A 27,525-nucleotide genomic window follows, 5' to 3' on the forward strand; every position below is an offset into this window, starting at 1 on the left:
ATTTATACAGCTCACAGATTGGCGGGTTCGTGGGTCAGATTTGGGTTCGTGGGTCCAAATTTTAGACATTTAAGTATTAAACATCCAAATGAAAATTAAAAGCATTTATAGAAACATGCTACAGACTTAACCTTATAGGTTATGACTTACGACCTTAGACCATCGACTACGAGTCAAAATGTCAAAACAGTCAAATGATCTATGAATCAGTGGTATATATTATATAATACTTATTAAATATTAATAGTTAATACATAAATACATTTAAAAATAAATTAATTTTTTTATGAAGAATATAAACGGGTTGGCGGGTCAACCCATTTATTTTTTGAAAAACCAATATATGACCCGTTTAATAAACGGGTTGGTGTGTTAGCGGGTTGGCTGGTTGAAAAACTCAACCCAAACCCATTTATTTCGTGTCGTGTCGCGTGTCGTGTCGAGAATTGCCAGCCCTACAAACAAGTGCGTTGGTAATTTATAAAGTAAAATGGACTTTAAATATATAGAGAGAGGTAGGTTCAAATGTTTCTCACATATATTGTGTGTTACAATGCACCAATAAGAATTTAGTAAACATTAAATGTATATTAAATGATATCCATACTTATAAATCTCTTTTATGGAAAGTAATTAAATTTGTCATTAATGTCAATACTAATATTCTTTCAAAGTGAGTTCATATGTAGAATAATAAGAGTGTATTTCAGCATAACGAGAGTAAATTCTACTAGAATACACCCTTAGTGCTGACAGAATGTTATTGCTGACATAAAAACCTAGACACAGATTTATTCTGAAAGAATGTTATTTCTGACATAAAAACCTAGACACGGATTTATTCTGAAAGAATGTTATTGCTGACATTAATGACGAATTTAATTAGTTTCCATAAAAAAAAATTATAATTATTGATATCATTTAATATACATACAATTATGGGAATCATTTAATATCTCTCTTTATTTAATTAAATAATAATTAAATTTTACTAAATTCCTATTGGTGCATTCTAGCACACAATAAATGTAAGAAACAATTTAACCTAGCCCTATATATATATATATATATATATATATATATATATATATATATATATATATATATATATATATATATATATATATATATATATATATATATATATATGTTTAGGTTATTTTGTTTTCACTATCTATTGTGTGCATCTATGATTGATTCTGGATCAATCATTTTAGTTATTTTAAGAAAGTAATTAATTCATATTACATGTTGAAGATATAATGAATATTAATTATATTTTCAGCATTTAATATGCATTAATTACTTTTTTAAAATAATTAAAATGATTGGTCCAGAATCAATCATACATGCACACAATAGATACTGAAAACATTTGAACCTAACTCTCTCTCTCTCTCTCTCTTTCTTTCTCTCTCTCTCTCTCTCTTTCTTTCTCTCTCTCTCTCTCTCTCTCTCTCTCTATATATATATATATATATATATATATATATATATATATATATATATATATATATATATATATATATGAAAAAAATTAACAGAGAACCATAATTATTGGTTTTCTAAGAAACCAATTTTTTTTTTCAAATTCTAAAGTTTTTTCTTTATCGAAAAAAAAACTAAAAATATCTAAATTCATAACATAACATTGTGAATGTTAAATATATTTTTCGGATTCACCGTATGAATTTAAATTCACATTATAAATTTGACAAGAATTTTTTTTTTTGAATTTGATATTATTGAAAAAAAGATAAAAAGTTATGAATCTCTTTATTTTTTTTTGGTAAAAAATAAATTTTAAGGGGGTGTTTGGCTTATCTTTTGAAGGGCCAAAAGTTCTTTTTGGAAAAGATAGAATGCAAAAGATGTTTGTTAAAACCATTTTAAAAGCTACTTTTTGATTTTTTATATAAGAAAATTGACTTTTTGGAAAAGTCAAAAAATGCTGTCTTTTTGTAGCTTTTGCCAAAAGGACTTTTGGCTCCCAAAAAGATAAGCCAAACTCCCCATAAATATTGGAAAAAAAAAAGATTGGTTCATTGGTTTCTACGTTAATTATGTTTTTTAATTGAACCTCACACACACATTCTCTCTCTCTCTCTCTCTCTCTCTCTCTATATATATATATATATATATATATATATATATATATATATATATATATATATATATATATATATATATAGAGAGAGAGAGAGAGAGAGAAAAAAAAAGTTCAATAGAGAACCATAATTATGGGTTATTCAAGGAACCAAATCTTTTTTTTAATTTCTAGAGCTTATTTTTTATCGAAAAAAAAATCTAAAAATATCTAAATTTATATATTAACATTGTGAATGTGAAAAATATTTTTCGGATTCACCATGTGAATCCGGATTCACGTTGTGAATTTTCGAAGATTCACATTGTGGATTTGATGTAAAAAAAATTCGAATTATATATCATTGGAATAAGGATAAAAAGTTATGAATTTCTGTATTTTTAGTTTTTTTTTTTGATAAAAAATAAGTTCTAAAAATTGAAAAAAAGATTGGTTCCTTGTTTAATTATGGTTCTCTATTGAACCTCATCATATATATATATATATATATATATATATATATATATATATATATATATATATATATATATATATATAAGGGAGAGTTCAATCGAGAACATTTCTTATCGTCAGAACATTTTATAACAAATTTGGACCACACAATTTTTTTAATTAAAATTTTATAATACTCTTCATATAAATCGAAAAATAGTTACAAACAATTAAAAAACTCACTAACTAACACCATTCACCACTTAACCAACACCACCCACCACCACTACTTACCACCCATTGTATGAGGGTTAGTCATATTGTGGTGGTTGGGCCCAATGTGCGAGCTAAGCCCAATGATATGTACGGTAAGTGATATTTTGGGGACTCACTGAACTTTGTTCTTATTGTTTTTATGGTTATGGTTTCAGGTACTTCCGGTTCGAAAGGGAATGGCCCAACTTGATCGCAGCGCATCCAACCATAACTTGATGATTTTGGGATTGTACTCTGATAATTGTTTTATTATGATATACTTTTGAATATTGGAAAAAGATAATTAGTGTTTCTGATTAAACTAAAAATGAAAATTTTACCTTATAATTTTTGGGTCGTTACAATCCCATTTCTCCAAGATGATCTTCTCTTCTTCCTTTCTCCTTCAAGGTCACCAAAATACACTCAAAGGCTCACAAATGCACTCAAATGGATTAGGGTTTGCAAAGTGGTCGAAATGGGGCTGGAGGCTGATGAAAGGAAGAATATATGAGAGTTAAGGATGTTTAAATAAGGCCCACACCCTAAATATTAGGGTTTGAGGATTTGACACGTACGCCCAACGTATGTGTGCTCCGCCAGGAAATTACAAAAATGCCACTATGGGCCATTTTGCAACCATTCGGTCATTCTCTCACACAAGGACTAAAATATAATTAACTCTCATTCATTGGGCTAAAAATGGAATACTTCAACATCAAGATGTTACATATAAAAAGTTTTTTCTTCTGATACAATCAACAAAATTAAAGAGTGGCATAAAATCAAACGCTTATTGTGCTTCAAAAATTAGATGAGAAGAAACAGAGAGTGAGAGAGGGAGAGAGAGATAGAGAGATAGAGAGAGTGAGAGAGTAAAACCTTCCTCGTTCTCGATCTCTAGTGAAATCAAACACTTACTGAAGAGGAAAAGACAAAAAATTGATTTAGGCTTCAACAAACAGAATAATTTCCACCAAATTCCCACAATAAACATGATACATGAATAAAGAAGACAGACAACATAGTTCGTGGAAGGGGTTGATCGTTCATGGCGGGCATGCTGACGTTCGGGGAAGACGTAAAATCGAAGAATTGAATAGCAATTTCAATTTGGTTTTGCTAGAGAAGAAGCAAGACAAAGAGAAAATCGAAAGTCATACAAAGGGAAATTACAAACGATGAAAGATCGAGAAATGCATTACCTAAAAGAAGAGACACAACACAGAAGAAGAAGAAGAAGACAACAACAGAGAAGAGGCAAATTGGATGAAGCGATGGTTTGGTTGAAAACGGGGCAAGCTATGAAGAATAGGATGTAGAGAAGAAGACACGTATCCTAGAAAGAGCAATCGATTTCTAATAGAGGAAAAATAGTGAAACCGAACCCCAAAACCAGCCAACCACCATTGGAACAGTTTAATAACAAAATATACAAAGGTTGAAATTCGAGAACATAAAAAATTAGCATGATAACAAATTACTAACTCGTTTCGTAAAGCATAAATTATAAGCATTATGTTTTATAACTAGGTGTAAAACCCATGTATTACACGGGTTGATTAAAGAAAAGAAAATATCTACATATTCTACTAAAAGAATAGGTTTATTCTTCTATTGACAAGTGTCATGCAATTAGAACTCCTCGTTAATATTATACATCATCTATCATGCCACTTGTCAGCCTATTAATTATTCATTTAAAATTTAAAATTTAAAATTTCCACTCTAATTACATCAAACTAATAATTGATTATTCTTTTCAAATTTTAAATTTTAAATTTCTCACTCTAATTACATTAAATTAATAAATTATTCTTCATTTTAAATTTCAAAATTTAAATTTTTTCACTCTAATTATATTAATATAATAAAATCATATTAAAAATAAAATAAAATAAGTACAAATTATAAGGTGATATAACTTTACTTATTTATTTAAATCAACGATTATAATTCTATATAAGCAAAACAATATCTCTTAAATAGTAATTATTTAAAACAATTGATTAATAATTTTGATTTTTTAATATTAAAATTTATTTAATTTTATTAATAATTGTGGTCCTCACGGGTTATACACTAGTTAAAATATAAATAATAAGTATTTTTTTAAAACAAAATTTTCAAATAAGAAATGAAAAAACATATTAATTGCAATTTAGTATAATATTTATTAGATTTGATACATTACATATATAAGTATAAGTATTATGTGGCTTTTTAATTTTCAAATTTGAAAAAAACCATAAATTGACATCATCTTTAATAAATGGAGGTTTTTTCATTTAATGGTTATTATGAATTAATTTTTTTTCCACATGTCATTATGAATTTTTATGTTTTATTAAATTTCACATAATATTTTAATATAATAGTTGCAATAAATGTAGTAATAAATGAATATTAATTCCATTAATGAAATTACCTTTTAATTTTAAAATTCTCAAAGTTAAAGCTTATTAGTTTTTTTATTTATTTACTTAAGTATTTGTTTAAATTTAAAATATAAAAAAATTTATTATAATAATTCAATATTTTTCTTATTTTGTTATAAATTTAAAGTTTTCAAATATTTTGAACTTTATATTTAACTTTTTTTTTTAATTAGCTCATATAATCATCTTTAATAAATGAAAAAAAAATTTGTCACGTGTCATCTTCTATTTCATTTTGACACTTGTCATTTTGTGAGAATTTTAGAAATTTTATTTTCTACTTGTCATTTTTTAGGGATTTCCATTTTCTTAAAATAAAATTCTATAAAATTGTAATGGATTCTATAAGGAAATAAAATCATCCTATTAATTTGGTAATAAATTCTCATAAATACTTCAAACGATTTAGTTTCTTTTGTAAATTTTCAGAAGATTACATTATGTTATGTAAATTATTACATTATAAAATATTTCATATTTATATATTGATATTAAAATTTTATTTTAATAAACCCGTATAATATACGGGTCTCATACCTAATACGTATATTATTTATTTAAAAAATATCACAAAATAACAAGTGTGAAAACTAATTAGAGATTGACATATGGCAAAATTATCTTTATTTATTATAGTAGACTATAAACTCATATATTACACAAGTTGATTAAAAATAGATTAAATATCAGAGTGTAAACAATAAATATTTTTTAAAATACAATTATTAAATAAGGAATGATGAAATTTATTAAATGTATATTTATAATCATATTTATTACATTTAATATTTTACATATATAGAAGTATAAGGATTATGTGGCTTTTTCATTTTAAATTTAAAAAAAAATAAGAAATTGAAATGTGAACATTATTTATTTCAAAAATATCATATGATAAGTGTCAAAATGGATCTTCATTTATTATAGTAGATTATGAGTTTATCAGTATTCAAACTTACTTTATAAACGGGTTTCAAGTCTTCAAGAACATCCAAATATTTTTTTTTTCCAAAACTATAATTTTCATAAATATAAATAGAAAATTAAAACCAAAAACATAACTACACAAAACTATCTATTCTATTCTTAAAACCAGCTATTCGAGAAAATATATATTTCATCATTTCAATATTTTCATGCATATAAAATAACAAATACGCTAACTGAATTATTATTATTATTTGAAGAAAAAATAATTATAAAAAAGATAATAATTTAAATATTAAACTCATTACCATACCTAATCTGTTAGGTTAGTTTGGTCAAAACTTACAACAGAAAGGATTAATCACTAGTATTATGCAAAACAGAAAATAATCCTATTTGACCAAATCCCTTGCTCATAGTATATAACCTACAAGTCAACCAAAGGCGTCGCCTTCAAAAGTTCAGATCACACCCCTCTTAATTCTCTCCCTCACCTCACACCATCTCTGTGACTCTAATCTCAACGGCTTCCCTGTTGCCAGTTGCCACCCTCCACTAATTTATTTCTTTATATATACCGATCGATTCTATTTCCTCCCAATATCCGCAATTAAGCACTCCATCACTCACTCTGTGTTTGGTTTCTGCTCCCTCAATTCATCGACACATCTGCTTCCATTTCCTTCTTCAATGGATACACAAGGTCGTGTGGAAGGCGATAACAGCGGCAACGGGAAGGTTCATTTCTGAATATAATTCTGTTTTCGTTTTATTAATGTTTGGTTTAGTTTACGATTGATCGATCGATCTAGACGACATGTTTAGATTTTTTTTCTTTTTCGAACGATCGATCTCCATGATCGAAAACCGTAATACGATCAGTTACGAAGCATGTTTAAGAACTTTTATGTGATCTTCGATTAATCATATGATTTCACGAGATCTGAATTGAGTTCCCGTTTTCACGATCTGATCAACGATCGACGATATCGACTTGAATCTGAACGATCGTTTGAGTTGCTTCTCGTGACTGTATGTATGTTCATGTGCCTTTAGCCTCAGGTGCCAGATCCGTATCTTCTCCAAAAGTGTAGGAGACCTAAAAGGCATTTTTTGTTTATAGTGAGGGGGTAAACTGCATATCATTTTGGGAAAAGATTTTCTATGATTCATAGATAAAACTGAAGTTTTGCTAGGTTGTTACACGTTTGGTAAAATGTTATACAAATAACATTCATACGTAAAACTTTTAAGTATTTTAAAAAAACACTTTTTAACAAGTTTTGACAAGCTTATTCTTTGAACTTAATTTATTGGTGCTTTGATTTGTTTATGAGCGATTCTTTATTTTATTATTATTATTATTATTATTATTATTATTATTATTATTATTCAAGTTTCGATTAGTAGTCGAATAATTTTTGAAAAATCAAAGTATGTAAAACGTACTTATTATTAATCACTTTATATGAATGGTAAAAAATTGTTGTATACCCTCGTAATCAAATAAGGCACTCAATTACCAATATTATTATTATTATTTTTGGTAACGAAATCTTTTTGCTAATTATATTGAACGTTGTTTTTAAACACTTATCATTAAAATAAATAAATAAATAAAAACTACAGTACTATAAACTTTCTGAAATATCAGGCCATAATAATTGTTACCATTTTGAACAAAATAAATCACTACACTTATAAATAAAGCTATTCATCATATTTAACTTAATAAATTTATCAATTTTATCATATAATATGTAAAACAATAAATATGTTGCATTAAATGATTAATTTTTTATAAATATTTATTAACTTCATACATCAAAAAGTTAAAAATACATTACTCAATGGATCAAATAAGGAAGAGATCTTAAAGATATTTTACATTTAAACCTTATAAGTTATAATCACCACACAAAAATCTTGCCATGCTAGAATGTTGTATCCACGTGATTTGAATATTATGCATCCTTTAAAGAAATGTTTGGCGTGACACAGGCTTTAACGTGCCCGAAATGATTTCCGTTCAATGCTTCTAATTTTCAACCCTTTTCTGATATATGCTAAATATTGATAACGAAAGTTTATTATAATAGTTACCTTTTCATTTCTTTCTTTTGTAATATTATATATTCTTTAATAGATGTAGTCAATTAAAAATTGTCATCAGAATACGAAATTTATTAATAGAATAATTATAATTATTATGGATATTCATATTAAAATATTAAGAATAAAATACTACAATAAACAAATAAACAAAAGTAGGTCGTTATCTTCGGGTTGTGAAACCCTTTTTTCTTTTTCTTTTTGTTTTGTTTTATGTATTGATTATGTGTAACAGGTTGACAACAGAACTGCAAGAGAGAAAGCAATCGACGAGTGGCTTCCGATTACTTCCTCAAGGAACGCGAAATGGTGGTACTCCGCCTTTCACAACGTCACCGCCATGGTTGGTGCCGGAGTTCTCGGTCTCCCATACGCCATGGCCCAACTTGGATGGTCAGTCCTCCAACTCTCACCATACATCCTTCTCCTTTCTCTCTCTAGATCTCTCTCGCTAATCGGAGTTAGTTTAAAATTTAAATTATATGAAATTTCAGGGGTCCTGGAGTAGCAGTACTAGCCATATCCTGGATTGTAACTCTATACACATTATGGCAAATGGTCGAAATGCACGAAATGGTTCCAGGGAAACGATTCGACAGATACCACGAGCTCGGTCAACATGCATTCGGCGAAAAACTTGGTCTTTACATCGTGGTTCCGCAACAGTTGATCGTCGAAGTTGGCGTCAACATAGTCTACATGGTTACCGGAGGAACATCCCTCAAGAAATTCCACGATTTGGTTTGCAGTGAGTGCAAGGAGATTAAACTCACCTACTTCATCATGATCTTTGCTTCTGTCCATTTCGTCCTTTCCCATCTCCCTAATTTCAATTCCATCTCCGGTGTTTCTCTGGCAGCAGCAGTCATGTCCCTCAGGTATGCACACAACATGTTCGTAGAAATGTCAAGTAAACGAAAACCAAAATTGACCCTATTTACGTGATCTTATCCAGTTACTCTACGATCGCGTGGTCTGCTTCTGTGAAAAAAGGCGTTCAACCAGACGTTCAATACGGATACAAATCTAAGTCCGCCATAGGCACAATGTTCAGCTTCTTTAATGCATTGGGTACGATTGCTTTTGCATACGCTGGCCACAATGTGGTGCTGGAGATCCAAGCCACCATTCCTTCAACCCCTGAAAAGCCTTCAAAAGGTCCGATGTGGAAGGGCGTGGTGGTTGCTTACATAGTCGTGGCCTTGTGCTACTTTCCGGTTGCTCTTATTGGATATTGGATGTACGGAAATGCTGTCTCCGACAATATCCTAATCAGTTTAAACAAGCCCACCTGGCTCATCGCAATGGCAAATTTGTTCGTTGTTGTTCACGTTATTGGAAGCTACCAGGTTTGCATTTCTATGTCAGAAAAAAGAAATAGTTTACACTTCAGAAATATATTTTACAAGGGGTTTTTTGTAATTTATTTGTCGTTGTTCACGTGTAGATCTATGCTATCCCGGTATTTGACATGATCGAAACTGTGTTGGTGAAGAAACTAGACTTCAACCCTACTTTTATGCTTCGATTCATCACTAGGAATATTTATGTTGGTAAAGAAATTTCCTTACATAATGTTATGCAATTAATTGTTATACATTTTGTTGATATAATACTAAATTTGTCCCTTTGGTTGCAGCATTAACAATGTTCGTTGGCATCTGCTTCCCATTCTTTGGTGGACTTTTGGGCTTCTTTGGGGGATTTGCATTTGCACCAACCACATATTTTGTAAGCTGCTGTTTATTTGTTTGTTCATTTGATTTATTTGCTCTATGGTATCTAATAATTACTTTGTTCTTAATGATTCAGTTACCTTGCATCATGTGGCTTACCATCTATAAGCCAAAGAAATGGAGCTTATCATGGATTACTAACTGGGTATGTAACCACAATATCTGCAAACACATTGTTCATTCTCTTAGGACTAATTTTCAATTATGAGGATGATGATTGCACGAAAAGAAATGAGATAGATTGAACATATTTTTTGTCCCTCTTTTTGGGTGGGACAAAAGGTTGTAGATTTTGTCCCATTGTCCAACATGTTTTGTCTTGCGTAACAAACTGGCACTTGAAAACACAATCAGTGCATTTGATAATTATTTCAATTGACACTTGTTTGTGTGTCTTACTTTGCAGGTTGCTATTGTGTTCGGTGTTGCTTTGATGATAGTATCGCCTATTGGAGGATTGAGGCAGATTATTATTGATGCCAAAACCTATGAATTTTTCTCTTAAGATGGAGGTCTTATTAGATTAAACAAGCTGAGATTTCCATTTTTAGAGAAGTCAAAGAGGCTTGTAAAGATATGATTTCTTAATTTGTAGCTTTATCAAATATTTAGAGCAAAATAGTGAGCTTTCGAACTGTTTCCATTTGTTCATTATACTCTAAAGTCTAAAGTTAAGTAATTTGCATGTACATAGCTATACATGTGTGTATCTGTGTGTGTGTGTGTGTGTGTTTATTTATATATACATATATTTACACTTTAATTTGTAGGTGTGGAATGCATGCTTCTAAAAAAAACTGTGACTTTCTATCTCGATCAATTCCTCTACAATATTGATATCGTACCCTGTAGAATGTGAAGGCAAACACCATGGCAAGGAGATCTATTATAATTTCACATGATCCCAAATGTGTATCAGAAAGATAGTAACTTTAACAACCTTTATATGATTGCAACGTTAAGTTGCTATGCCCCTATTGAAATAGCAGAAGTTTCCACTTCTGTATAATTTCCTTTATCTTGCACATGCTCATCCAACATCTTGCGTAATTTTAACAAGGAATCATAGTCAAGATCATCAATATCAACTTCAATTTCATCCTTTCCACTTTCATTTCCATTTGAAGCATGTTCCTTTAGAAAATCAAGGATCTGATCTGGCAGATTTTCCAGATGAACTTCCAGATCCCTACTGAGATTATGTTTCTCTTCAACAGTCATGGCCATGGTAATCATGCTCTTTTTAGATGGAGGCATCACCTTGGCTAAATCCATCTCTTCAACAAATTTGTCTTGTTGGGAGTCATTCACAGGGATTTTCTTTTCAATGGGTTTCCACCTTTGCTCAAAAAATTTACTGAGGGCAACTGCCTTGACATGGGCATGATTGCCTGGAGGGTTATATGTCATGGCATTGGTGAAAGTAAGACTTACATCAGCAAGGAAGTCCATTGGGCTTGAATATTTGTCTGATCCAAGTTTTTCTTTTATAGTTCCAAAATCCATGGGATTCTTGATCACATCGTAGTAATCTGGAACGTTGAATTCAATAATATCAACAGGCTTATTGAACACCCAACCATACCGATGCAACATCAGCTTCTTCAACAAGTTCTCACACTGTTTCCTAAGAACCGGACTGAAAGTCCCCTTCTTCTTTGCACCTCGAGGTTGCATTCTTGAAGATGAAATTGTAACAGCTTGAGCACTATGAAGGTCAAGTCTCTTATGAAGCGCCCTAACCTTGTCAAGCTCCATTGTCAACTGAAGTAACCATTTCTTCTTCTCAGCAAATGAAATCTTGTATAAAGGGACAACTTGCACCGGTAATGCAGAGCGCAGCTTCATCCATTTCATGCTACCCTGCTCTGTCAACCCAGAACTACCTGCTCCGGTTGATTCAATGGTGGAAAAAAAATCCACCAGAATAAGCACAAGGAACTCTGCCCTTCTTTGTCATAATCCAACTAAAACTTTACACCCAATTCACAATCAGTGTAAAGATTCTGTAATCAAAACCGATAACACTGTTCGTTTAACTCTAAACATAAACACAAAGAAAAGAAAGTACGTATTTATTTGAATACCAATTCCCTCAACACTTGGAGCCTTCGTCTCCTATTTGAATTGCTAAATGTTTGAAATTTTAAGCGTCTGTTAGATTAATACCTTCTTTGGGGTTTTGAATTGCAAAATATTTTATTTAGAGTAAATTACACAAATGGTCCCTATGGTTTGGAGTAATTTGCGCACTTGGTCCCTAATTTATTTTTTTAACTCAGAAAGTCCCTACTGTTTGTTTTTGTTACGCGTTTGGTCCATATTGTTTGTTTTTGTTACGCGTTTGGTCCCTATCTTACTTAAAAAGACTAATGTTTAAATAGGAAAAAATGATGCGGTAGGTAAGGTAAGGTGATAGAGGTGGAGTTGGGGTGTGTTTATTTATATAAATTAAAAAAATCAAGGGCAAAATAGTTTTTTTAGGTAAGACAGGGACCAAACGCGTAACAGAAACAAACATTAGGGACCTTCCGAGTTAAAAAAATAAGTTAGGGACCAAACGCGTAAATTACCCTAAACCATAGGGACCATTTGTGTAATTTACCCTTTTATTTAAGTTTTAAGCGTTTGTTAGATTAATACCTTACTTAGGGTTTTATACTGAGAAGGGTAACGTCTCACGTAATTGCTCTAAATCCAGAACGTTGATTTGCGAGAACTTTTGAATCGACGGTATAAACCACGCCTCTTAGGTAGCCGTGTATTTTAGACCGGGCCAATGATGTATTAGCCTGTGAACCCCTTATATAAAGACCCAAGCTCCAATTCTTAACCCTGGCGCGATTTTGGACTTATGTTCTGTATCTGCTCACCTTCCTTTTATAAACCACCAACTCCTCTTATTTTTCTTATGGCGAGCGATGTGGGATAAGTTACTAATGAAAAATATTTCACAATTACTCATTTGCTCAAACCTCTTATTATATTTAAACTTTTAGTTAAATTATTTTTATTATAAACTAGTTTATAACCCGTGAGAACCACAGTTATAAAATTAATCAAACTTTTATAGTAAAAACTCAAAATTATTAATAAGTTATTTTAAATAAATTATTAATTTAAGAGATATTTTTATTAGTTATGTGAAATTATAATCATTGATTCAAATAAATATATAAAATTTATTTTTAATATATATTAGATATTTTTTATTTGTGAATTAATGAAAACAATAATTTAAAATTTAAAATTTAAAATATAATCACATTAATGAGGAGGTTTAATAAATTTAAAATGAAAAACTAATAGATTGACAATGACAACACATTAATTAAAATGTCTAATATGGTGACACATGGCAAAAGAGCTACTCTTTTATTAGTATAGATATGAGATGTTGCATATTATATACATAAACAAAATATATATGGTGTCATCTGGTTTTTATGAGATGGTTAAACCCGTTAAACCATTGAACCACTAACAAGATCGGTTTGATGTCTGCTTTGATTTTCAAAACATTATGTATTACTTATTCTTGCAACTATTACGGGTTTAAGGTTGTATCAGCCAAACACGTTTCCATATACTTCTCACCAAGATTAAGAAATGATGTTCATTCATACTCACCGATGGGAAGCGAGAGACAGAAGGGAGAAGAAGAATGAGATAGAGAGAAGGGGGAAGGAGGAAGATTGTAACCTTCCGTAGTTGCACTCATGGACCATCATAATGTAGGATGTTGGGGTGGTGTTTGGACTTGAGGATGCCTAGTTACGTTACACATGAGTTTTTAACTCGTTCCAAATAGACTAAGCTATAGTCCATTGACTTCAACGGATTTAACCTTTTTATGAATGTGTTACCAACGAGGCTATAAACTGTTTTGTTTCCTAATAAAGACCACTAATAATTAATATATTAATTATAATTATTTGTACAAACCATGGGACCAAAACTGTATGTTATTCTGTTCATTTTTTAAATGTTAATATATTAATTATTAAAAAAGACATTAGAAGCGGGAGATTTTAGAGAAAGAGAGGATTTCAATTTTCACTGAAAGTGTGCCCTAACTCTGTCTTTGGCTTTTTTCTGTCTCTTTTGTCCCTTAGCTCTTGTCTCTTGTCTCTTGTCTCTTTACTTTATCAGTTCAGCATTGTTATCCAGCTGGTAGGCATCCAAGAACCGACAAGCACCGGTACCTAACTAGCCACGCCACAACACCACCAAACCATCGCCGACGATCCCACCATCTCCGGCGAGAATCAAGCAGGCAGCAACGGCACCTGCAGGAGGTATGTAATTTTTCTTTGTGTTTGTTTGTTTATACTTCTTGAAACTCTCGTCATTTACCATTTCAAATCAGTTAGAGATTTTTGTGGCAATTTCCTGAATTCTCTTGTGTTGTAGAAAGTTTATTTATGTTTATTCAGCTGCAATTTGCAGTAGCCTAACTTAATTTTTCATCAGCAATTTCCAATACCAGGCTTAACCTCAATTTCAATGGACTTCCTTCTTTTTTCTTTTCTTTTTTTGACAATAGTAATTAGCAAACTATGGTGTTTTAAAAATTAAAGGTATTTAAAACACACCAAAAAAATGCACCAAAGTTATGCAGTTTAAAGCTGCACCAAGTTACATGGATTGAAACCAAAAACTGCACCTATGACTAGGGCTGTAAACGAACTGAACGTTCGGCAAACCGTTCATGAACTCTTCGGCGGAAAGTTCGTTTATGTTCGTTTAATTAATAAATGAATGAACATGAACAAAAATTATCGTTCATTTAGTTAAATGAACGAACATGAACAATGGTCTCTTTCTTTCATTTATGTTCGTGAAAGTCCGTTTATGATGTTCGTTTACGTTCGTTTAAGTTTATTTATATTCAATTTTTTTTATTATATTGATATATTATATGTTCGTTTATGTTCATATATGTTTAGTTGTGTTTTATCTTTGTTCGTTTATGTTTGTACGTTTATGTTCGTTTAGCATGTTCACGAACATAAACGAACAAACATAAACAAAGTAATTTGTTAAACGAACGAACATGAACAAAAAAATATCGTTTGTTTTATCCGTTCGTGTTCGTTTATTGTTCGGCTAACTTAAACGAACGAACATGAATAAGACATTGTTCATCTTCGTTTAATTCGTTTACATCCCTAACTGCACAACATAAAAAAACGAAAAAACCAAACCGCTCGATCTAAGTAACTATACAAACCACCTTGGTTTTAAATAGCGTAAAGCGCCATTAAGCGCTAAATGCTTTAGGAGTCGAATCGCTAAGTGATAACGCTCGTTTAAAGCACACAAAGCTTCCATGAATAAAAAAAAAATATGAAAATATTTATAGATACTTATAAAATGCATAATGCATACTAAATTCAAAAGTGGAACTCATGTGAAACCAAAACTATCTTAAATTCTAATTCCTAAGCCTTAAATCCTAATATTTTAAAATCCGCCGAACTATCATCCTCGTCAACTTTGACAACATCATCTCCTCCCTCATCACTATAGACTCCAATATCTTCTTTCATCTCATCTTCATCCATCAAACGTCTATGAGATACTTGACTAGATATAAGAGCTTTTCCTTATCTCTTCTCCATCATTTTATACTTTTGATGCTCTGGTTAGATAACTAGGCTCATAAGCACCAAAGTTGTTAGCCACATCTCTCCAAGTTAAATATTCACCCACAAAGACTGTCTCATCCTTATTCTTATCTTCCATTCTTCCCATCAACCGTTTGTTGCTTTCATCAATATCTTTTAGAATTACGGGTTAATGAGATTTTTCTCCTTATCTTTAGCTCGATGCACCAAGGCATGATTGATTTTGACAAACACGATGCCATTCAATCTAGATTGTCCCAATCTATTCTTTTTTTTTTTTTCGTGTGAAGCTACAAGAAAGAAAATTAAAAAAAGAATTGTAAATATATTTTTTAAATAATATAAAAGCAGTTTTTCATCTTAAAAAACATATTTTCAATATACAAACCATATTTCCAACAACAAATAAAAACACATTTTTAGTGAAAGCAACAAATTTTTATTAAATTGAAGTATTAAACAGATTTTCAGTAAAAACATATTTTTAGCAATAACAAAAAAAAGTAAAAAACAGAGAAAAAAAGCTTACGTGTTGAAAGATGCTCCAGTTTCTATCGCAACTTGTAGCACTACAAGTTAAACTAAGGACACGTATGACAAACTTTTTTAGATTAGGAGCAAAATATCCATACAATGCCCACTAGTCAGCTATTAGAATAACAAAAGATAGACTTAAACTCATAATATAAGTTAACAAAAAATATTCATTTGTAATAACATTTCATAAACTCTTTCCTTGTGCAATCCATTATTTGTCCAACTCTTTTGAGATATTGTCTTGAATGTCTTGATCGGGAACAAATCTCATAATACAATCATACAACCCTTTTTCAACTTCTTTACACGATACCTAACCACACCGTTGTAAAAGATCCTTGGATTCAAGAAGTGTCTTGCTACATGTAAAAGTTTATGAAGTTAACATTCCCATCTGTGATTTCAAAAGCTGTCTTGTAGTCATCTGAGTTGGAAAAGCTATCACGAATTGTCTCCTTAGCTTTATCCATGGCCTCGTAAATGTAACTTGTAGCCTGATGTATTTCTTCATCAACCATCCGAAGAACTTTCACCGGGGACCCTTCAACTTAAAAGAATAAAGGATATTCTTCCAAAAAGTTTCTTGCATAAAGTAAATTTTAAATTTTGTTCTATCTTATTTGTAGACCACTTGGATTTTTCCAACTCTTGAAAAAGCACCATCTTCATCAAATTAGTTATTTGTTTGTGGATCTGGGCAAGAGTGATGAAGGATATGACAAAATCTTGTTACCGTCAAACCTATGCAAATTTCTTTGGTCGGTGAACTTTCTTATTATGTTCACAAGAGGAACGTGACTATATGTATACCTATTTGCGAAAACGGATTTCTTTAATATATTTTTCACCTTAGGAACTTGTTTGTCAATATCTTCCAACATCAAATCCAGACAATGTGCAACATATAGTGTTCAATAGACAACATACAACACATAGCGTCTAATAGACAACATACAACACATAGTGTCCTTAATTCTTGTTTACCTTCCAAAAATCCATTCAAAGTTGTTTCAATTAGCCCATTAAAAAATTTCAATATGATAATGACATAGAATACAATAAATTTGCAACATTATACCCATTATGCTATTTTCATTCTCACGAACCTTTGGCACCACCTTGGTTTTAAATAACGTGAGACGCCCCTAAGCGCTATAGGCTTTATGAGCCAAAGCGCACCCACTTAAAGCATATCAGGCGCTCGTAATTTAAAAAAAAAAATGAAAATGCTTATAAATACTTAAAATAAAAATCCCTAAAATGTATAATGCTTAATGGATAATAATTTTAGTGAAACTAATGTGAAAACTAACGTATCTTCTTAAATCTTTAGCCATAAATCCTAAATTCCTAGTAAATAAAAATCCACTAAACTATCATCATTGTTAACTTGGACAACATCATCTCCTCCCTCATGACTATAGACTCCAATATCTTCTTCAATCTCATCTTAATCCACCAAACGTTTGTGAGATGGTTGACTAGATACAAGAGCTTTTCCTTTATCACTTCCCGATGATCCGACTCTCGACGAGTTTGTCACAGAGCGTTTAGGAGTTTCTAGCTTCTAGCATTTGACATAACGTTTCGTTTTGAACAAAAAACCTCATTTTGCGTTACAAGCTTTTAGCGTTTAGTTTAAACAAAATGCTCCAAATCTAAAAGCAATCTCACATAGTGTTTAATAAAATGCTACCAACTAGTTTTGTTGAACATGCCTTCCATAATTTTGTACTTTTGATGCTCTAGTTAGATAAATAAGCTCATAACCACCGGAAACTTTAGCCACACCCCTCCAAGTTAAATCTTCTCCCACAAACATTACCTCATCATCATTATCATCTTCCATTTTTATCATTAACCACTCATTGATTTAATCAATATCTTCTAAAAGAATAGGATCGTTCTCCTTATCTTTAGCTCGACGCTCCAAGACACGATTGAATTTGGCAAACACCATGTCATTTGATCTAGTTTGTGCTAATCCATTCCATTTATTTGTGTGAAGTTACAAGAAAGAGAATAAGTGAAAACAAGAATTGTAAAACGGATTTTTTTGCAATAATATTAAAAGAATAGTTTTTCAGCTTAAAAGCTATATTTTTAGTATGAAAACCAAATTTGTAACAATAAAAAACATTTTTTTAGTAAATAACAAGTTGAAAGACACTCCAGTTTCTCTCGTAACTTGTAGCCCTACAAGTTATACAAATTAGACTAAGGGCCCGTATGACAAACTTTTTAGATTAGGAGCCGAAGATCCATACGATGCCCACCAATCAGCAGTATTAAAAAACAAAAAATAAACATGAATATATAGAATATAAATTACTAAAAAAATTCATGTTAGAGTAGCGTTTTTTTACCCGGTGATTATGTCGTCCTATGCCTAATATCCATGGGAAGAATGAAGAGTCCTTGTGTGTTCCGACATTTGTCTAACTCTTTCGAAATCTCATCTTAAATTTATTGGTAAGGAACAAGCCTCATAATGCAATCATACAAACCTTTTTCAGTTGCCTCACAGGCTACCCCAACAACGTCATTATAAAAGATCCCCGGGTTTAAGAAGTGTCCCACTGCGTGTAAAGATTTATAAGTTGGCATTCCCACCTACGATCTATGATTTCAAAAGTTCTCTCGTAGTTATCCGAGTTCGAAAAACTATCGCAAATTACCTCCCTAGACCTATCCATGGTCGAGTAAATGTAAACCATAGCCAAATGTTATTCTCCATCAACCATTCTAAGAACTTTCACTAGGGTACCCGTTAACACGAGAGAATAAAGGACATTCATCCAAAATGTTTATTGCATAAAGTATTTTTCTTTTTTCACATTGCATTCATAGTCTATAGACCACTTAGATTTTTCCTATTCAAATTGTTTCTTTGTTTGTGGATGTTAGGTGTATTTTGTGCACCTTTTAGTCCCACTTCATACATCTATTTAACATAATTGTTCTTCATTTGTCTTGCATTTCATCATATTCATGTTAGTCTCTAGAACAACCTTATTTGCATACTTTTATGTATTTTTCAGGTAAACCGGAGGTTGGAACGCGCTTTGGGAAGTGTCGGGAAGCATTGGTGAAGATTTCGGGATGATCGGGCGAAGAACGGAAAAGTTGAAAAAAATCAAGTTTGGAATTGTAGTCAGAGGGGTACACGGGTCGTGTTGGATTTATACTGCAAAATCAACATGGGTCGTGTTGACCAAAATGGGAGCTGTTGACCATGCTGAACACGGGCCGTGTCAGTATAGCCTATTTTAACACGGGTCGTGTTGACCAAAATGGGAGCTATTGACCATGTTGAACACGGTCCGTGTCAGTTTAGTGCAAATCAACACGGGCCGTGTTCGAAACAAAAACCAACTTTTGGCAGTTTTTCCTATCTTTCATATTACGGGTTGAGGGCCATTTTTACACACACAACATATCAGAGCACATTTTGATAGGGGATTTTGAAGGTTATTGCAAGGGATTGATCAGTAATCATTTGGAAACATTATTTCTAGTATTTGTAAGTTGTAATTGCACATTATTTCAATCTTTTATTCTTGTGATCTTGTTCTAGCCATGTGTGGCTAGAACCCCAGTTTCTCCAACTTCATGTATTGACTTCTTAGTTGTGATTTCAATCATATGACTTGATGTTTGCTTTTAATTTCTACCTAGTGAATTTGATTTTGCTTTAATCGAATGTTTGATTCTAATTGTGATTCTTATTGTCCATTTGAATTAGGGTTAGGTCATTCAAGTTATCTCTTTTACAAAATCCGTAATTGTTTTGTGAAATTGAACAAGTAACAAGCACTAAACTGATTTCCATTGAATGAATTTAGTGTAAATCTTATTCACACACTCTTACGCTCCCGAGCTTATGAGGACTATTGGGTGTTATTAGGAACATTCACATAAAGTTTAATGCAATCTTTCCATTTAATTCTAAGAGCGTGTTTAGATTATGTTAGTAAGGTTAGGGTTAATCAAAGAGATTGTTTTGCTTAATTAATATGGTGAATGGGAAGTGTTAGAGCTTGTTAACACTTTCAAGTACCAATTTAGATAGAATCGAGCAAATATCATGTTATCTTGGAATCGCATTGCTAAGTTGTCATACATAGAGTTGGAGTCCTTACAAATTTTGAATTTAATTCACGCATTTTGTTTATTGCTTATGTTTTTAATTGTTTGTTTAATCATTGCATTCTAAACCCCCCTCTCTTTACTATTGGTGACCATAGTACCTTGTGCAAAGAGGTATAAACCAATTGTCTCGTGTCTATGTGGATCGACCCTACTTACCTTGTACTACCTTTTAGTGCAATATAGTAGTGTTATTAAGGAGTATATTGTACCCCTTTATTTGTTGGGTCTGACATGCCTAACAGTGGATTTGGGCATGAGTGATGAAGGACGTGGCAAATCTTGTTATCACCGGCCTATGCAAATTTCTTTGGTTGGTGAACTTTCTCATTATGTTTAAAAGAGGAACATGACTATATATACCCATTTGCTAAAACGACCTTCGTCTTTCTCATTATTGTTTTTGGTACTTTGATTTTAAGGATTACTTTGTGGCTTAAGTTGGAGTAGTTATAGTTATTAAGTCTCATTAAGGCAAAGGCATCAAGAACGCCTCTATTTAGGTTCAACCATATATGCCTTGAGTATCATGAAATTTACACATGGATGATCCAACCCATAGTTACCTAATTCGCTGAGAAGGCCACAAACTGCCTACCAAATCGTTTCGTACCCAATCGGGTACGAAAGTGTTCCGAACGTGACCCACATTGCAAACCGGTACGGTGTCGAGATAGTTCCCAATCGGAATCTGGAACGAGTTTGCTTTGGTAATCCAATAGTTCCAAAACACAACTTTGGGTTCAATTTCTGAAAATTAGTACGTCGATTTCTGATTTTTTTACACCGATATTTGGAATGGCGGGAAACTGTCTACTTTTTCTTCACCGACTCTTAAGACTCTTAATTCTTCTGATTCACTGAACCATCTTCCACACTAATGTTCAGTTTCTTATTTCGAGTACTATAATTGTGTATATAATACTCAATTTGAAATCATTTTCTACAATGATTCTGTAGTCTATATCACTGTTCCAATTTTCGATTTCTAGAAAGTCCGTGTATGTAGCATGTGTATGTAGCTGACTAGAACTAACATGTATATATACCTACAAGTACATACTGAATTCCATCAACTAAATTTGTTCTACACTTATACTCTTCTCCTTCATTCTTCTTATTCTTCTTCAATTTCTGTTTTATTTTTATTGCACCGAATTAACTCAAAGTTCATGTTTTGGTTTTGGAATTTGCTACACCGTACCAGACTAAATGGTACATCGTACCAGATCGTTCCAAAATGAACCTACCCCCTCCATATCGGATATGGTTAATATGGCGAACTGTGTTCACGATCCTCGTTCTCGTATCGGAGTGAACCGCGAATTAGGTAACTATGATCCAACATAAGCACTAATGTTAGGCATAAACAAGAAACAAAATGACCATAAGACATAGGTTCAGATGAGAGCAATTATGTAATTGAAAACACGAGAACAAATCTAGGCCACATAGATTCAGATGAGAGCCTTTGGGGCGAAGCGCTAAGCGAAAGCGCTCGCTTAGAGCACACGATGCGCCCCAAATTAATATATATATATATATATATATATATATATATATATATATATATATATATATATATATATATATATATATATATGGAAATACTTATAAATAATTTAAAATCCCCTAAAGTCAATAGTATCATATTACATCCTAAGTAATACTAAGTTAGAGTAAATTACTGAAATCGTCCCTATGGTTTGGTCAAAATTTAATGTTTGGTCCCTAACTATTTTTTGCACTCGGATCGTCCCTATGGATTGATTTCGTTGCATTTTTCGTCCCTATGGTTTGGTCAAAATTGCACGTTTGGTCCCTAATTTTATGTATGTAAGGGACAAAAACACAACAAAATCAAACCACATGACGATCTGAGTGTAAACAAAAAGTTAGGGACAAAACGTGAAATTTTGACCAAACCATAGGGACGGTTTCAGTAATTTACTCACTAAGTTATAACTAGAAATCGTCTAAACTACCATCCTCTTTATCGTTAACTTGGACGACACCATCTCTTCCTCACTCATCTGAACCTATTATGTAAAAGTAACAAAACATAAAACAGATTAAATGATTTATTAATGCATACAAAAAACAGAATTACAGCTTAATTGAGCTTGACATAACAAAAAACAACAAAAGTCGTCAGAAAACAAAACAATACAATTGACTAACTTATAAACATAATAATTGTTATCAAACCTATAACCTATCTATCTAGAAGAAGACAAGCAAAACAATGAAAGGAAATATCAAATTATATACCTACACTCAAAACATAAGAATCAATTATATACTCAAAAGTTAAAACAAAGAACAATGGTGTCAAAACAGAAAACACTTAAACACTTAAGAGAATAATTATATACTCAGAAGTCAAAACATAACAATCAAACAATGTAACATACTAACATATATAAGTATATTCTGAAAAAGTTGTGTCATGCATGATAAAAAATAACTTATGAATCATGAGTATGACTTAACAGTTAAGTAAAACAAGTTAATGTTTAACAACTTAACTGAAAACATATAAATATAATGATCCAAGTTCAGACTTCATACTATCACAGTTTGGAGTTTCAAACTTGAGAAGATAATAGAATTGGAATTGGAATAGGAATATGAATAGAATCAATAGATTAGTAGAATGGAATGAAAGTAGAAAACATACCTTAATGGGAGCAAAGTTTATTTCCGATTACTAGGAGAAGAAGAGTTGGAGCGATGATACGATTTGCTATGTTTTGTGTAATTGTGCTTATTGCCAAATACCCTCGATTCTTCATTTCCATCTTTATTTATTTATTTATTTAAACCTAGTGGCCCACCTAACTTAACAAAAAGCCAATTTTCTATTAATTACCCTAAGCGCTGAAGCGTAAAGCCATAAAAAGCGGAAAACACGACCTACTAAGGGAATTGCGTCACATCTCATTACTTGAAGCTCTTTAGGTCATCGCCTGGGCACCTAGTGCATTAAGCGCGCCTACTCGACGATTTTTTTAAAACTAGGGTCGCATTTCTTTTTGCCGCATAACGCTCCAGCGTACCGGCGTGACGGGTAAATGTAATATTCATATGTGAATATAATGAAAACATATTCTCACGTTTACCACCACTACTGCTACCCATGCCACCATCACTACCTACGCCACCAACCACCATATTCATATATGAATACACTTATTTATATGAATAAGCATCAACACCTCTGCCATCTACCGCCATTGCCACCATCACCACCACCACCATTTTCACAATTACTGCCACCACTACCCCTGCCACCGCAACCACCACTAATACCATCACTGCCACTGCCTCCGCTACCCCTACCATCGCCACCACCTCCCCCACCTACTGCCATATTCATCTATAAATAATCACTTGTGTACGAACATGATTATTCATATATGAACATTATATGTTTCGTTGTCCTGCTATGTTGGAACTTAAGCAACATATTCAAAATATGTGGCCTAGATTTGTTCTTTAGCACCCAAAGTGTATCTTTTAGCCAAGTAATGGATGAGAATATTTTGGAGGAACATACATGGTTTCTGACATTAAATCCATCTAATATGTTTTTCCTACTCCGGTTCATATTCCACGTTGCATTGAACTTCGTTAAATTGAAAAGTATCATCAAACATTTTATCCATCGCCTAGCTGCGCTTTTTTATATGCAAAACGAATGCAAAGAGATGGTGCGAAGTAAGGTGTTACCTCTAACTCTCTAAGAGATTTTGGAGGCATTTTTTTGTGTTGGTCCAATTGATGAGATGAAAAACTCTTTGATCGTTTAGATCTTACACAGATTAGTCAGAATAATGCAAACAAAATAACAAACAAGAGAATGAATCAATAATGAGTTGAATGATTCAATAGATTCACGCCTCAGCAGAGCTCGATGAAGAACTTCCACTGCAGAGGCTTTTAGGGTTACAATCGATAAAACAATGATCGCTTTGAATGATCGACTAAACAGCTACGTACAAAGATGCATGCAAGCATATATAAATACTAAACCTTAATAATTAAATCACGGATGGACAGGCCCAATCCGGATACAAAACTGGGCTAAGGACCGAGCCCAAGACGCAACACATAATGGACCCAACAATCTCCCCCTTTGCGTCAATTGGGGCGAGACTCTACTTTTGCTTACTAGATCCTGCTGCATCAACCTTCTTCGTGGTTGGGAACAGGTAAGGAATGAGGGCAAGAAGAGTTCGTCAGAAATGAATATACCAGTGGACCATTTCATTGAATTTCTTATCATCTTCAGAATTTAGCTTACACCGATTGATGATCCCCAGAACATGCTCCAGACACGAAGTGGTGTAAAGATGTTTGTCAGCCAAAGCGAATAGACATTTTTGGCCTTCTTTCCTGGTGAACATAACCGAGTTTCGCTTTGGATCAATCCTCCTTATCTGCATTTTATTCAGATCACTTGCAGAACCGACTGGGGAGATGGTGGGCTTCTTTCTAAACACATTAGCAATTTCCTGATCCAACTTGGCAACCTCCCAGATATAACAAACCAACATCCTCTTGAAGTGATCTATGATTGGCCCATATTCAGTTTTATTGGTGAGGAGGATGTTGTGCAGGATGATCCAATCGTGAGGATTTAGGTTAGGAAGATCAGCGAGAGAAATGACATGTTTGACTTTATCTGACCCCCTCAAGAATTTGAATCTGACGTTCATGAAGTTACCCTCCCGAAAGGGTTTGAGGACCCGAACATTGACAATCTTATGTGCACTCCACGTCTGATACTGAGGCTGAGCAAACCTCAGATAGAAATCAATAAGTTCCCTATCAACCTTCGGGTGAGGATGAGGAACTTCAGCTATGTGAGGAAATGCATGAAAGATAAATGCCTTTCGGGTCAAGGGCATGTCGAATTGAGAATCAACAGAATTAGCCCTGTCCAAAGAGATCACAGGTTCAAGCCAGAGGATGTTGGGGGACTCGATAGCTTCTTTGAGAAGCTTCTCAAGAGTCCATGGAGGGAATAGGGTTTTTCGACTTGCAAGGAGATCATGAGCCTCCTTCATCCTCCTTTCATTTGCTTCGGCCACCTTAGCAACCCGAGCATTCATGTACAGATCCTTGTCCCTGGCCTGTTTCTTCAAAATATTTGCAATGGTTTCTTTGTCTTTGTCTCCATCACTGTCATCGAGAACCTTTTTGCCTTTGTCTTGAGTACCCGAACCTGATGCATGACCAGTTGTTGGTGGTTCGGTTGCTTTAGTTGGAACTGATGAAGAAATTGGAGGCGGTTGGGATTGAGCTGTGGAAACAGGAGGAGGTTGAGATTGATTACTGTCCTTTGAAGCTCCTTCTCCCCCTTGTTTTGGATGGACCACTGGCTCAGGAAGCCCCTCAATTCTGCTAAGCATGGCAAGGGCAGAAGCAAGTTTCTCAGCAAGAGTTCGCCTCACTGAGTAGTTGAGAATCGGGTCATGCGCTTCAATGATGTTCGAGAGGGCTCCGTGGACATCCGAACACAACTCTTAATCACAGCACGCTCGGACCGAAGATAATGAACCTCCTTCTCAGTTTGGGAAAGTTGAAGACTCTTGGTTTTTAGCGCAGTTGTTTTGCGTGCAAGCGCATCCATCACAGAATTTTCCGTGGCAAGGTCTTCTTGGAGCTTGGTCAGGCGATCATCAACGGTTGTCTGGAAAGATTTGTTGTCTGCTTCTAGGGTCTGACGAAGACTGGCAAAGTGGTGTTGTTTTGTTTCAAAGGAAGTAGCCAACTTCTCAACAACCGAATTAACCTTCGTTGCATTAGATTCGGCTGCCCCCTGCAAAGACTCCAAAACGAGGGTAGCATCTCGAAATAGTTTTTCGACTTTTTCAGTCGTAGTAGCACAAGCCTTTGTTGATGCATCTATAGCAACAGTAGCAGAGTTGATGGAGGCTTCGTGTGCCTTGGTGAAAGTATCGACCATCCCCTGAATGGTTGCTTCCGAGATATGGGACCGAGAGGAAGAGGAAGAAGCGATGAGATTATCAATCTTCTCGTGAAGTTCCCCGATGTGCTTTTGGTGACAGGAGCATCATCATCATCATCGATCTGAACCTGGTAGGGACTGTAGTAAACTGAATCAAAGGTCATATCTTCCCCTCCTAGAAATGTCTCGGTTTCGGCTGAGTGATTGGGAGATAGAGGCGATGTTGGACGTTCGGTTGTGGGGGTAGGTTCGGGTGTGGAAGTGGGTTTGGTTGTAGGTGTTTGTTCGGGTGCTGAAGTACGATCCCCTGTATCAGATACGTTGGTTCGAACTCCAGTGGTTGTTGGTTTTGTGGCTTCAGAGAAAATGGGAGGTGGTATAGGAATAAAAGTGGGTGGAATAGAAGTAGAGGAAGTTATGGGGGGAATGGAAATATGTAACGACCCGTCTCCGGTATGATGATTCCATGGTATTTATTTTGAAGTTTTCAAGGGGGACTCGGCGAGTTCATAGCCTGACTCGCCGAGTAGGGACGAGATTTCGAGCACGTGTTAGTCGGCGACTCGGCGAGTCCATATTCGGGACTCGGTGAGTCTGCCTGTTTGGAAGAAACCCTAAATCCCCGGGTTGCTCACTATTTAAGCGACCTTTCAGCCCCAATCTCGCCTCCTTCACCCTCAGAGAGCTGTGAGAAAACCCTAATCCATCCTTGAGTGATCTAAGTGTTCTTGTGTGAAATTGTGAAGGCTTGAAGAAGAAGAAGAAGAAAGGAGCAAGGAGAAGAGGAGTAGAGAAAAGATCCAAGGGCAAAGCAGAGTTCTTTGAGGTATTCTTCGGATTTCCTCCCCTTTTATGCTTTAAACCTCCATTAGAACTCTTCTAGTAATAGTTTGATGCTTTTCTCAAGCCTTATGATTGTATGGATGCCCTAATAGGTCGAGATATCCTTAGATCTGTTCATTTAGGAGTTGTAGAGCCCGGATCTATTGCCTTTTTGATGATACTTTGCATGAAAACCCTAGATCTAGCCTTTATTATGCTTTTTGAGCCATTTTAGCTTCATGGATGCATATGGGCACGTAAAGATAGAATCTTTACGTGCTAATCGAGTTAAGGGAGTCCAGATCTATAAGTTCTATACACTGGATTCAAGCATAATCGAGTTTTGAGTTGTTGCATGCAAGCGACTCGGCGAGTAGCGTCGAGAGTCCCCGATTTTCCCTTT

General features: G+C 33.5%; 1 protein-coding gene and 1 pseudogene across 2 annotated transcripts; one reads left to right on the forward strand and one right to left on the reverse strand.

The window, feature by feature from the left end:
• Positions 1-6,615: 6,615 nt before the first annotated feature.
• On the forward strand, positions 6,616-10,772 carry LOC145087789 (lysine histidine transporter 1-like). The gene is made up of 8 exons (XM_079025856.1): positions 6,616-6,897; positions 8,507-8,664; positions 8,766-9,149; positions 9,227-9,620; positions 9,719-9,824; positions 9,911-10,002; positions 10,084-10,152; positions 10,414-10,772. The coding sequence occupies exons 1-8, from the start codon at positions 6,850-6,852 to the stop codon at positions 10,510-10,512; spliced, it is 1,350 nt and encodes a 449-aa protein (XP_078881982.1). The 5' UTR covers positions 6,616-6,849; the 3' UTR covers positions 10,513-10,772.
• An 8-nt stretch (positions 10,773-10,780) lies between these two features.
• Positions 10,781-12,842, reverse strand: LOC145087790 (transcription factor GTE9 pseudogene; annotated as a pseudogene). The gene is made up of 2 exons (XR_013700880.1): positions 12,651-12,842; positions 10,781-12,137 (listed from the first exon to the last, which is right to left on the reverse strand). The product of XR_013700880.1 is annotated as a transcription factor GTE9 pseudogene (transcript).
• Positions 12,843-27,525: the final 14,683 nt, after the last annotated feature.

This window comes from Lactuca serriola, chromosome 2 (assembly GCF_051521515.1).
Source record: "Lactuca serriola cultivar US96UC23 chromosome 2, Lser_US96UC23_V15, whole genome shotgun sequence".
Taxonomy (NCBI): domain Eukaryota; kingdom Viridiplantae; phylum Streptophyta; class Magnoliopsida; order Asterales; family Asteraceae; genus Lactuca; species Lactuca serriola.